Here is a 12,691-nt window from a genome sequence, read left to right on the forward strand (position 1 = left end):
GCTGGAGCCAATGGAGTCCAGTGGGCAGCAGCCCCAGCTCTTGCCGATGACTGCCTTCCCTGCATTTCTGCCAGGGTGGATAGAGCCTGTGCTCCAGGCTGGTGCTAGGAGGCCAGATATGAGGGAGGGAACTGTGCACAAAATCCCATGAGCCCATCCTGCTTTCTTTCTTTCTTTTTTTTTTCCATCCTGCTTTCTATTCTCAGAGAAAAGGGCAAGGTGGGCCTTGAGTAAATGCCATCTCTGGGCCCAGGAAGTGAATTAATCTCTGGCCACAGGGGGAATGTACAAAGGAAGAGCAGATGCCCTCCCTCAGGCTCTGGTGCTGGGGAAAAGGCACCTGGGTTCCATCCCTGGTGTGCACCTACAGGATGGGACCAGGCTTCCTTTTTACCTTTTCCCAGAGAGAAGGGTCCCTACTCCTCTACTGATCCCATTGCTGACTCAATGCCAGGTCCCCCGCTGACTCACCCTAGTAGCTTTCTGGATCTCCCAGGCACGTGCCATCAGGCCCAACCCTGCCAAGTTGGTGCAACGTGACAGGGTGAGGAGGCTGGTGACACTTGAGAAGGAAAGAAGGGGGCCTGGCAGGGGGGGATCGGTGCAGACAGAGTGACAGACTTGCAGACTGAAGCGCCTCTGGCAGGAAGCCCTTTTGCCAGCCTGGAGCCTGCAGGGGAGAGGCTGGGCAGGTGGGAGGGGAGGAGGAGTATGGAATGCCTGCCTGCCCCCTGCCTGCCTCGGCTCCTTCTCCTGTCAGCCTTCAGCTCTGAAGCGACAGCTTCTAATTCCGGCTGTTGGTGCCTCTGTGCTCTGCAGTGAAGTCTCAGCTTTTTTCAGCTTTGCTATTTCTTTTTTGTTCAGAACACAGTGAGCCCTCTGGGGAGGGAGTCAGAGCAAAGGCTCCCGGGCTGAGACCTGGCCCCAGCACCCACCTCAATGGCTGTAGGCCTGGCTGGGTTGGCCCTACCAGCTGGGACAAACGGAAGCAGCTGTTCTTCCAAAGGGGATCTGGAACTGTCTCCATCACCACAGGGAACAGGGCTGTAAGTGAAGCTGGTTGACTCAAGGAGGCTCAGGAAAGAGGGACTTCTTAGGACTAAGGAGACTCCCACTCTGGGTTCCTGCTGCTTCGCTCCTCCACCTGGAGAGTGCACAGCCTGCACTGTCATACAGACTCTAGGAGCACCCCTACCCCAACCCTGAAAGGAGAAGGAGGAGAAGTAGCTCCTTTGTACCGAAAAAAGGAAAAATGGAAGCTGGGTGTGGTGGTGCACATTTATAATCCCAGATACTCAGGAGGCTGAGGCAGGAAGACCACAAATTTGGGGCCAGCCTAGGCAATCTAATTAGGCGCTGTCTCAAAATAAAATTTAAAAAAGGGTCTGTGGATGTAGCTCAGTAGTAGGGCACTTGGCTAGCAGGTGCAAGGCCCTGGGGTTAAATCCCAGCATCACACACACACACACACACGCACACACGCATGCACAATTGAATCCTAAAGGGAAAAACCTTTCTTCTGCTGAGTAAAGGAGAAAGGAACATTCTTGCCCTTGCTGGTGATAGAAAGAGTCTTGCTCCAGGCCTGGAGTGTGAGGGAGCTTTGAGGGCAATGCTCTAAATAGCATCACTGTGCTTTCCAGATCTTGCCAGTGGAATAGGCCAGGCTGGTGTTAGGGGCTTCCTCTTGAAGATAAGAATGGGCAGGCCTGGGGCCACACTGCCAGCGCGGCCCTCTAGGCTGGGACTTTACATACCATGCCCTTTCTAGACATCATGAAGACAAAAATCACAGAGGAAAAAGGGGCTTCACATTGTTGGTTTACATTGTATGGCCAGAGGTCACAGAGGAGTGGGAGCCCCTCTGCAACTCCCCCTATCCCTCAAAGATGGGCAACCCTGGAGCCAGGGGTGGGGTGGAGCAGCAAGCACTCTCCAAGCCCCAGACCTTTCCAAAGAGGTGTCTAGCAAACCATGTTGTTTTTGTTCTGCCCAAGCTGAGGCCACTTTGATTCTCTGAATTTCCTGTCTCTTATGGGAACACCTAAGCAGCCCTCCACGCTGTCCCCCACAGGCGATTTTCCTGCTGTCGAGGCTTTGCCTCCTCCTCAAGCCCCACCTGGAATGCCTTCCTCACTTCTTACTAGCTGATCTCACTCATCTTTAAAGGACCAACCCTGTCCTACCTTCAGAAGACCCTAGAGCCCTCCCCTCCCCACTTCCCTATCTTTCTTCCCCTCCTGGTTCTGTATGTAGCTGATGTCCTCAACCCTAGAGCAATAAGCCGAACTTGTGTCCTGGGCTAGGCCTGGTTTAGAGGGGAGGGCTCTGTCATCCAGAAGCCAGCTTCTACCTCTATTTCCCACGCCAGGACCTGATGCTTGCTTCAGTTCTTCACAAATATCCATTTGACCTTAATCACCCCTTCTCCACCTCCCGTGGCTCTTGTGGAGCCCTTACTCCCCTCACCCCGCCAGTGAGTATCCTCCCTCTCCAGGGCCATGCAGCCAGCAGTCTGAGAAGATGAGATGTGGTGGTTTTCTCACGTAGTTAATGGAAAATGGATCTCCTGCTCGACTCTCTCCAGGGGTCAGTCAGGGTCAGGGCCAGAGCCCTGTGGCCTCGAAGTGATTTGGGGCTTGAAACTGGCCAGCTCTTCGGGGAATTCTTGTTTTCCTCCCTGGCTCTTTCGGGATAGCGGCCTGTCCTGAGGAGCTGGGGAGCTGGGCTGGCGAGTCCCAGCGCCCAGCAGCGGTCCTAGGGTCCTAAGGCGCCCGCCCTGGGTCTCAGCGGCGGAAGCGTCTGCGCCTCGCCTGCTCCGCAGCCGCCCCCGGGAGCGGGCCGAGGGCTCATTGTCAGGGTTGGAGACGTCTGAAATTGGAGAGCGCACGCCCTTCCCGCTCCAAGCGAGCGTGTGCGGGGGGCACAGTTGTGTGTGACTGCGTGATGCGCGGCACTTCGGGTAGCAGCTCCCAGCCAGACCTAGCCCGCTCCCGCAGCACGTATGCCTACTCCCCCAAATTACTCCTCATCTGCTTTTCGATACCCCACCTCCCGGCTCGCTCCTGGTCCAGTTCTGCCCTCGTGAGGTCCCATTTCCTTTCACCCCGGACAGCGTGACGCAGCTCTCTGTTTTCCCAGACGAGCCTGCGGTCCCCCCAGTTTCTAAGGAGCCGAGGGCCCGGACTCAGGTGTGGGCGGAGGGCGGGGAGAGAAGACTGCGACCCTGGGATTGGCCCGGTCGGGTGCATGTGGCCCCCCCGCGAGCAGCCCCCGCCCCCGCCCCGCAACCGCCGCCGCAATCCCAGGGGAGCGCGGAGGAGGAGCTGCTCCCCAACTTCGTGGCCCACGGAGGGGTGGGGGTCAGAGGCGGGCTCCTCCGCCCCGAAGGTCTCTGCCCTGACGGCGCAGGCTGCTTCCAGGGGAGCCATTGCCATGGAGACCCCTGAGGCTATAAAGGCAGGTATTCAGGTGGACTGCAGCTCCCCCGCCGCTGAGTCCCCCAAGTAGGAAGCAAGCGCCCTGGCGGGGCCCGGCCCCCGCAGGAGAGAAGGAGGCGGAGGAACGGCGCCTGCAGCTTGAGGAGCGGCGCGCCCCGCCAAGGGCTAGAGGCTGGCGCGCGCTGCGGGCGCCACGGTCTCAGCAGGGAGCGGGGACTGCCCCGGGTGCGGGTGTGCGGAGCGGCTCCAAGCCCCGAGGGACGGAGGGGCGCTCGACCGGGGAAAACGTCCGGAGACTCAGGAGGAGGCCGAGCTGGGGCTCCCGTCGTCTCGTTGCGGGCCAGGAGCGGAGCCCGGAGTAGCAAGCAGCCCTCACTTCTAGCCGGGAGGCCCACGGAGGGAGCAGCAGGACGCCAGGCGTGCAGCCAGAGTGGCGCGGGAACAAGAGGCGCTGCGCGACCCGAGCAGCGACCTAGGGACCCTCGACCGCAGCGCCCACGCACAGAGGGAGCGGTTCCTGGGCGCGGGAGCCGGGGCGCCCCCCTGCGGAGCTGCCGGGCGGCCCGAGAGCGGCGGCAGGAGCCATGCTCAAGCCCAAGGACCTGTGCCCTCGAGCGGGTACCCGCACCTTCCTGGAGGCAATGCAGGCGGGCAAAGTGCACTTGGCCCGCTTCGTGCTGGACGCGCTGGACCGCAGCATCATCGACTGCCGTGCAGAGCAGGGCCGCACGCCGCTCATGGTGGCCGTGGGGCTGCCGGACCCCGCCATGCGCTCCCGCTTTGTGCGCCTGCTGCTGGAGCAGGGGGCGGCGGTGAACCTGCGGGACGAGCGCGGCCGCACCGCCCTGAGCCTGGCCTGCGAGCGAGGCCACCTGGACGCCGTGCAGCTTCTAGTGCAGTACAGCGGCGACCCCGAGGCCACCGACTCGGCTGGCAATAGCCCCGTGATGTGGGCGGCGGCGTGCGGCCACGGAGCAGTGCTCGAGTTTCTGGTGCGCTCCTTCCGCCGCCTGGGCCTGCGCCTGGACCGCACCAACCGCGCGGGCCTCACGGCGTTGCAGCTGGCCGCCGCGCGCGGCCACGGGACCTGCGTGCAGGCGCTCACGGGCCCCTGGGGCCGGGCCGCAGCTGCCGCGGCTGCCCGGGGTTCCAACTCCGACAGCCCCCCAGGCCGCCCGGCCCCCGCGCCGAGCCCAGAGCGTCGACGACCCAGCCCACGCCGCCTGCCGCGGCCTCTCCTGGCACGCTTTGCTCGAGCGGCGGGCGGACACGGCCACGGCCATGGCCACAGCGGCGAGCCCGGCCCAGCGGGCAAGGGCTCGGGCCGGCACCGGGCACCGGGCGGTGAGCGGCCGGAGCTGGGCCGCAGCATGAGCCTGGCTCTGGGAGCCATGACCGAGGAGGAGGCGGCACGCCTACGGGCGGGGGCCCTAATGCGACCAAACTCACCCCAGTCTGCGGGGACCGGGCGGTGGCGTTCGCAGGAGGTGCTGGAGGGAGCGCCCCCAACCTTAGTGCAAGTCCCCATCGGCCTTAGTCCCCACCCGGAGGGCGGACCTGGCTCTGGCCGCCTGGGTTTGCGCCGACGTTCCACAGCCCCAGACATCCCCAGCCTGGTCGGGGAGGGTTCGGGACCCGAGAGTGGCCCAGAGTTAGAGGCCAATGCTCTGCCCCTCTCGGTCCCCGGGCCCAAACCTTGGCAGGCGGGGACCGAGGCTGTAGTGCTGCAGGCCCAGCGGTAAGCGGCAAGGGCCGAGCTCCATTCATTTCCGTCCTGACTCCGCTGTAAGGGCCCTCACTTTCTCGCAGTCTACTCCCCCACCACACACACTTTGGAACCTGTCCCCACTACCAAAGCGAGACCTCCACCAGTCCTCCACCAGAAGTAAGAAAGGGACCCCACCTCCTCTGTGTTCTTTGCTCTAGCCGGTCTGGTCTAGATCCCTTACCCTCCCTAGGACTTGCCTTTCCCGTGCCTGGAAGGCTCCTCTGTTGGCTTCCACTTTCCATTAAGGAAGGTGAACTTGAGGCTCGTCTGCCTAGGTTACGGGAGGCTGCTATCTGGACCCCTTCCTCTTGCTGAGTTTCCCAGCACCTGGCAGCCAGGCAAACAGAAGAATTGCCTTTTCAAAGGCCAGGCCCCTAGGCTGGGGATAATGATGCTAATGCAACGAACTACCAGTCTCCCTCTGGCTAGGCTCAGTGCTCCTAGGAGAGGATCCAGGACCTCTCTGGATAGGAGGGGCTGATGGGGAAGGAATCTGGTAGTCAAGTTTTTCCAGGGTAGAAACTCCTGCTTCAAGACAAAACATTTTGGGGGTGGCAGAGCTTCTGGCGTCGGTCGCCAGTTGTCCCTTGCACCAGCTTCTGGGTAACAAGCTCCCTGTGACGATATGGGGTCATGGCTCCCCCAGACCCCTGACCAGCCGGCCTGTTCCTCAGCTCCGATGCATTTGAATTCCATCTTGGTGGGTCAGCCAGTCATTCCCTGCAGGCCCAGCCTTAATTCTACGCATTTCCTTCCCAGAGGCTCGAAATGGAAGGGACTTAACACCCCCCACCCCGCCTCCCAGCTCCCCCGATCCGCACGTGGGTGCTCGGGCAGGGTGGAACGGTTGCGAAGGCTTTTTACTTAATTGCATTTCTTCCAACCCTCAAAGAATTCGTGTTTCGAGGCTTTGTATATGAAGCTGAAAGCAGCGGGTCTGATCCGAGGCTTAAGAATCTGACAATGTCTCTTTAAATAGAAGCTCCACGAGGGGGATAATTGACTGAAGTGTTTGCGACGTTAACCGGCGGCGCGCGGGAGTCGCGAGCCCACACGAGCCGCAGTCTCGATTTAAATTACATCGGACTCCGGTGAGAGCTGACAGGGGGCTGTTCAGCGTCTCGTGCTCCTCGCTGGGCTGTTAATGGAGGGCAGGGCGGATGGGGGAGGCCGAGACCGAGGACCCCTGCCTCTGCCCGGCCGCGTGGGACGCAGGCCTGGCCCCGCTTCCAGCTTTTATTACCGGGCAGATTAGTGACTCAGAGGCACCTGCGGAGAGGCGGTTAATAGGCCTCTGCCGGCCGCGTCTTTGTCTCCTCCTCCCGCCCCCGCCCTCCCACTCTGTTCCCGCCTAGCGAGGGGGCGGGCGTAGGGGAGGTGACAGATCGCGTGCGCTAGGACCCCGCGGACGCTGCTCGGGTGTCTGCGCCCGGCCCACGGGGTGGCGGCAGGTGGGGGCGCTTTGTGAACCCCGAGCTTGGAGCGTGCAGCCCCCCTCGCCAGCCTGCGACGTCGTCGAGGTATTTGTCTGCAGAACGGAATGTTCTCGCCAGTAACTCCAGGGAGCGGCCCACAGCTGGAGTGACCCTGCCAAGTTAGGGCTCCGCCCAGAGCGGTCCCCGCGCCCGGTGCCCCTGCACCCTGGACGTGATTCTCCGTGCCCCCGGTGGCCGCCAGCGTTCTCTCTGCGCCCCGGCTCGGAGCCCAGCCTTCTGGTTTTTGGGGATCACTATTGTGTACTTCTCCCTCCGTGTGCATTTACCATGGACATTCCCCTTCCTCTTGTAGAACACTAAATCCAGATACTTGAAGTCACTTCACAGCAGAGAAGTGTGGGACAGCAAACCAAAAAACGCTCATTGAGTGAACCCCAAATTAACACTCAAGTTAAGGCTCCCTGTCCAGGGAGCTCCTTCTGTCTTCTGAAAAAGCTGGCGCTTCCAGTCCTTCCCGGTGGTTTCTGAACACTGAAACCTGCCAGTTACGCGCGGTTTTCTTATAATAACTTTTCTTTTCTGAAATGTTCTGCCCTTTTTCTCTTTGCCCCAAACATCTGCTTGTCCTCTGTCCCGAGTCTGGATGATGGGTGGCTGATATCAGAGCTCCTGAAAACCCTGACTGAGAGTCATGGGTAGGTGGGGGTAACTGGACACTCCACACCAAACTGCTTCTTTGCTTGCTCATTTACTGCCTTTTCAACTGTGCTTAATGAAGTTGTTAATAGTGTTAAAATACAGGTATTTTGGCTTGAAACAGCCCGAGGTCTGAGTCACACATTGCGTCAGAGGCTCCGTCAGTCTTTCCAGGGCCATGGACATTTCCGGTGAATGTCATCCTCAGCTCACTCTGTTGGAGAACCAGCTCTGTGGAGTGACCTAGAGCTTAGCGGTCGGGTTAAAATGTTTCTAAAAAAACTTCGGCTCTTTCCTGTCGGAACCAAGCTGTGTGTCTGACTGTCCTGCTGTCTTACAGACACCTTGTTATGGGCCCAGCTCGATGTAGAACTCCACTTCCTCACACTCCGCCGCCCTAAACCTCCTGTCACTGCCAGGCCTAGGGCACTGAGGCTGGAGTCCTCTCCAGGTAGAAGAGATTTGAAAGATTGCTAAGCAATTTGTTCTTCCTACTCATTGCTTTCATCATTGTGGAGAGAAGCTCAGCACTTGTCAGCGTGGGAGGCTGAGGGACATAGGCACACCCTTTTGGAGGGATACCGTGTGGTATAAGGACTAGTGGAACTCAAGAGAAGAGCTAATAAACCCAGTATTATTCCGTTGTGAGAACTGGCCTCTCTTTGCCTTATCACCCAGTCCCGCCTCGTGGCTCCCTTTGAGGGGATGGAAGGATGCTCTTGCTTTTTACTGTGCAAGTTGCTTGTCCTTGTCAGCCCCATCCCTGGCTCCTGAAGGCCGCAGGACCAGCACTGTTATCTGATGCAGTGATGTGGGGAGCAAGGGTGAGGTCTGCATGGCCCTCTGCTCCTGGCCGAAAGATGTCCATGAACCCTGGGCTGGGTGTAGGTCTCAGGAAGGGAGGTCTGGAGTCCAGGTCAGGGTAGAAGTTGAAAGGCAGCTTTCCCCACCTCCCAGCCCACCACTAGAAACCCACATTTCTTGGTTTCCAGCCATGTCTCTGTGTCATCCCCACGCTGTACTCATTCAGTTCTGAGAAATGGAATGGATTGCTTTCACTGGCACCCTGAGGTCTAGGGCACGAGAAGCCAGTGCGGAGGGGCTGATGCAGAGCACTTGAGGTCATCCCCTGAAGCTTTCCTGCTGGGCCCTTCTCCCTCCAGGAAGGAGCCCTGTTTCTCATCTGCTTCAGTCCCAAGGGCCTTTCACTTCCTGTTTCCCTCTTTCTCTGTCCTCATTTTAGGCCCACACTGTCAACGGAATGTGGGTGTTCTGAGGACTCCAGTGACCCAGGCTGGGCCTACTGGAGACCCACTCCAGGTGTCCAGGTCCAAGACAGTCCAGTTCCAATCCCAGAGATACCAGGAAGCCGAGATTTGAACACTCAGTTTAATTTAAAACAGGCACAAGTGCAAACAATTCACAAAAATTTCTAGGGAAGATGCTTTTGTTTTTAAAACTTTGACCTTTTAAAAAAAAGTCCTTGCAATTTCTTTGCCCTGAAGCAGGCCACAAGGGGACAGAGGAATCTAAAAATATGATCTGGATTGGGTACAGACACCTGGGTACTTCCCTCAAATTCCCTGTCCCACAACACAGCCTAAAGGCGGGGGGGGGGGGGGGACAAGGTGGCAGGTGTCTGCAGAGGCAGCTAGGACAGCTGGTTCACACAAATGGGGTGTTCATTCCTGCAGCGAGATGAAACCCCAGGCAGTGGTTCACCTTCTGCCCCAGGCTGGGATTCTAAAGAGAAGGACAGGCCCTTGATGACCTGGCTAAAAGATGAAGGTGACAGGTAAAGCAGAGTTTCTTTCTTTATCTCCCAGCTCTGGGTCTCAGACTCCATGGTATACAGAACCTCAGAAGCCTCACAAGTACCCAGCAAGAGTCAGACTCCATATAGACCCCTCTGCTGGCTGGGGAGAAGTATGGGACTTGAGCAGTGGGGAGCCAGGCCAAAAAGCAGGTCCTTCAGAGTGGAGTTTGGTGGGAGAGGGGACAAGGTAGCCCTCCTAAAGCTGGCTGTGGGTAACTGAAGGGACCGGGCTGTTGGGGTGACCTTCCTTCCCTTACATGGTGTTCTCTCCAGACTATAAAGTGAGGCCACTTGTACCACTAATCCCATTCTTTCTCTTTCACTCACAAAATGTCCCCACCTCTCCCACGGCCAAGGAGCAGGCCACCTGCAGATGGAAGCAGGCTGTGGAGGGAGGGTGGTTCAGGGGCACAGGAGCAGGTGTGGGGAAGGGGAATGCCTGCAGGAAGTCAGGCCAAAAGAGGAAGGAGGATTTGGGTAATAAAAACCTTCCCGGGGCCCTCTGGGATGCCAAGGTTTGAAGATGGAGCTGACAACAGCAAGTATTCATGTGAGGATGGGCAGCTGGCCCTCTGGGGAAGCCCAGAATGCTAGTGTACTACTACTCCCTTTAAAAAATCCACAGCAGCCTGTTCTGCTGTGCTAGCCATAGAGGCCAGGGTGCTGGTCTCTGAGTTTCTTAGAAATATCCCTGTGCAAATAACAAGGGGTCATCCTGCAGAAGGGGGTCTCTGTCATCCCGAAGGAAGCAGGGACTCTGGGGAGGAGAGAGGCCACGGGGGCAGGTCCGGCCTGGCCCAGTGGGCCGAGGGGTAGGGGAGTAGGGGTGGGCCTTCACATTCAATCTTTGGAGAGAATACTGAGAGAACGAGGCAGGCAGGCCCTGCCAGCAGGCTGGCTGCCCAGTGTCCCTGCCTGCGGGCACAGGCGGCAGGTGCACTTTGAGGGCGGGCTCAGCAGGTGGAGGTCTGCTTGCGGTAGAGCTGAATCAGCGGCACCAGGCACTCAGGCAGCCCCATCTGCAGCAGGAAGGGGTGATCCAGGAGCTCCTGGGCCGTGGCTCTCTCCTGGGGCTCCCGCACTAGCATCCGTTCCAGGAAGTCTCGAAGCACTGGAGAGACCTGTGGAGACAGAGCCGTAAGAGGAAGCCATGGCTTGCAGTCCCTTTAGGGGACCTCACTGGCCCCATCATTGAAAGTCTTGTATTCTCTGGTTTCTTCCAGTTCTTCCCAGGCTCATAGGACTTGCTGGATTATCAGGTAGGTAAAGGAGGGTGCACCAGCCCAGGAACAGTGGGCACCTCATTTGTACTAGCAGCTGCCAAGCAATGGAATTAAGATGTTTGGAAGTCTGAGGAGCTGGGTTCCACATACACCCCACTCCCCCCAGCCTGTCTCAGGGCTCTGGACTCCCCCTCATCTCAGGGCCAGTGGTGCAGGTGCCAGGGGTCAGTTGTCTTGGAAGACTGGTGTTGGGGCGAGGGTCAGGATTAGTGTTATAAGCTTTGGGGTACCCTGTTTTGGGGCTTCAGGTACCCTCACTTTTGGGTTGGGCTCCCCAACTCTGGTGTCAGGGTGATGGTTAGGGCACCCTGGTATTGGGGTTCTGGGTACCCTGTTTTGGCCTGTTTCCTGTTGGTCCTCCAAGCCAACTGTCTTGGGACCACAGAACTATTTTGCCACTCAGGCTAGGTCTCAACCCTCTGGGATATTTTGTGCACTGGCCACCAGGTGGCAGTGCTGTCTAGCAGTCTTACGCAGACCAACCGAGCACAGCAGGGGTGACCACAGATAAGGGCTTAGGGTTTCGAGTGGGGTTGGCAGAAGAGGGTTAAATGTCACACACACACACACACACACACACACACACACACACACACTCATCTTAAAGGAAATGCTGTCTTGGCCTTGTGGAGGAATGGTTTGTGCCCAACTGGGCTCCTCTGGGGTCCTCCCCAGAATAGCAGGGATCCCTGAGTCCTTGCTGTCCCCACTCGGGGACATCTCTAGTGTCCTGTCAAGTGCCTGCTGAGGAGTGACCCTAGCGCTGCAGCTGCAGGTGGGGTTCATGTGTAAATGTGGCTCTACACTCCAGGCAGAGTTTGTGTGCCGAAAGATGAGCCCAGACCTTCTCCGTTTGGCGGAGAGGAGCAGCTGGGCCTGGCTGGGGGTCTAGGCCCTTGTCCTGGAACCTCAGGAGAAATGGGGTCTGTGGGGTCACAAATTCTGCACTGCCTACCTTGTGAGAGTTTTTCAGCTTGGGTGGGGGGCTGTCCCGGAGCCTCTTCATGGCTTGCACAGGGGAGTCACTGAAGTAGGGGGGCTCCCCGTCCACCATCTCCATCACCATGATGCCCAGAGACCAGATATCCACCTGCAGGAGGACAATGTCCCCGACTGAGTCTGGACCCAGAATCTGGGCCTCGGTGGCAGCGTGCTGGCCCCTGCTCTCCTGGGTGAGCCTGTCTCCTTCCTCCCTGGCCAGAGGCCCCATGGTCAGTCACTTCCTGCCTGAGTGGCCAGTGACTGTGGGGACACACGTGAGTGGCTGTGGGAGGCCACCATGCATGGAGAAGCCTGTGCCCCTTGGCCTTGGTGGGGACTCACACTGGGCAACAAAGCACAGGTGAGAGCAGCCCCATCTGAGAGAGGGGTGATCCTAAGTGAGAACTTGAGAACCAGGGCTATTTGTGGCGGGGGCTGCCAAGGGGGCTAAAGGGGGAACCCTAAGGGTGGAAGGGATGGTTACCTCCGTGGCATATAGAGACCTGGAGATCACTTCAGGAGCCATCCAGTAGGGGGTTCCCACCAGGGACTTCCTTTTGGGGACATCTTTGCTGATCTGAGCACAGAATCCAAAGTCCGAGAGCTTCACCTGGGATTGGAAGGGAAGGAGGTGGGGGATCTGGAGGAGGAGGGCTCCTGGGGAACAGGAAGGGTGTGGTGGGGAAGGACAGCTGTGCCTACCCTCCCGTCGAGGGTCAGCAGGATGGAGTCACTCTTGATGTCCCTGTGGATCACACCCTGGCCGTGCAGGTACGCCAGGGCCTGCAGCACCGCTTCGCACACTGTGGCGATCTGCTCCTCATTCAGCCTGGACAGGGCAGGCAGGCCCACCCAGTGGGAGAGAAGGTCAGCACCGCAGGGTGGCTGGTGCTGGGCAGAGTGGAGGCCCACGGCACCCAGACAGTGCTGAGCAGCGCAGTCAGGCTGAAGCCCCAGGGTCCTCTTCTCTTCCCCGCTCCCCTGGAGCCCCTGGGTCTGTTACCCCCAGGTCTCCTCAGCCAAGCGCTGCCCGATCCGCCCGCCAAGGCCTCCGTGGGCGCGGGCTTGGGCTCCTAGCTACCCACCTGACTTGGGAGATGATGTCCGTGAGGGCCCCGCCCTGCAGGAACTCCATCAGCACCCACAGCTCCTCGGCCACCAGGTAGCTCTTGTACATCTCCACCACGTTGAGGTGCTGGTAGTCCCGCATGATCACCACCTAGGGCGGAGAGGCCTAATGAGGAGCACAGCACCCCGGGCACAGCACCTTA

General features: G+C 59.0%; 2 protein-coding genes across 7 annotated transcripts in view; one reads left to right on the forward strand and one right to left on the reverse strand.

Moving 5' to 3' along the window:
• The first annotated feature begins 3,268 nt into the window (after nucleotides 1–3,268).
• On the forward strand, nucleotides 3,269–9,587 carry Ankrd63 (ankyrin repeat domain 63). Its single transcript, XM_004861548.3, has one exon. The coding sequence runs from the start codon at nucleotides 4,025–4,027 to the stop codon at nucleotides 5,180–5,182; it is 1,158 nt and encodes a 385-aa protein (XP_004861605.1). The 5' UTR covers nucleotides 3,269–4,024; the 3' UTR covers nucleotides 5,183–9,587.
• A 212-nt stretch (nucleotides 9,588–9,799) lies between these two features.
• Pak6 (p21 (RAC1) activated kinase 6) overlaps nucleotides 9,800–12,691 on the reverse strand; it is a 33,462-nt gene continuing 30,570 nt past the window's right edge. For all 6 annotated transcript variants that reach the window (XM_004861541.4, XM_004861544.3, XM_004861543.4 and 3 more), the window contains 5 exons: nucleotides 12,506–12,639; nucleotides 12,123–12,249; nucleotides 11,905–12,030; nucleotides 11,395–11,529; nucleotides 9,800–10,277 (listed from right to left, as the gene is read on the reverse strand). In XM_004861541.4, the coding sequence (XP_004861598.1) occupies nucleotides 10,110–10,277; nucleotides 11,395–11,529; nucleotides 11,905–12,030; nucleotides 12,123–12,249; nucleotides 12,506–12,639 (690 nt within the window). In that variant the 3' untranslated portion in view covers nucleotides 9,800–10,109. The remainder of the gene's footprint in view (nucleotides 10,278–11,394; nucleotides 11,530–11,904; nucleotides 12,031–12,122; nucleotides 12,250–12,505; nucleotides 12,640–12,691) is intronic.

Source organism: Heterocephalus glaber, unplaced genomic scaffold (genome assembly GCF_053883595.1).
Source record: "Heterocephalus glaber isolate CG9 unplaced genomic scaffold, H.glaber_assembly_v1.0 deba00000809, whole genome shotgun sequence".
NCBI lineage: Eukaryota > Metazoa > Chordata > Mammalia > Rodentia > Bathyergidae > Heterocephalus > Heterocephalus glaber.

Excerpts from the sequence above, each read along its gene's own strand:
- Ankrd63 (XM_004861548.3), top strand. The coding sequence starts at position 4,025 with ATGCTCAAGCCCAAGGACCTGTGCCCTCGAGCGGGTACCCGCACCTTC.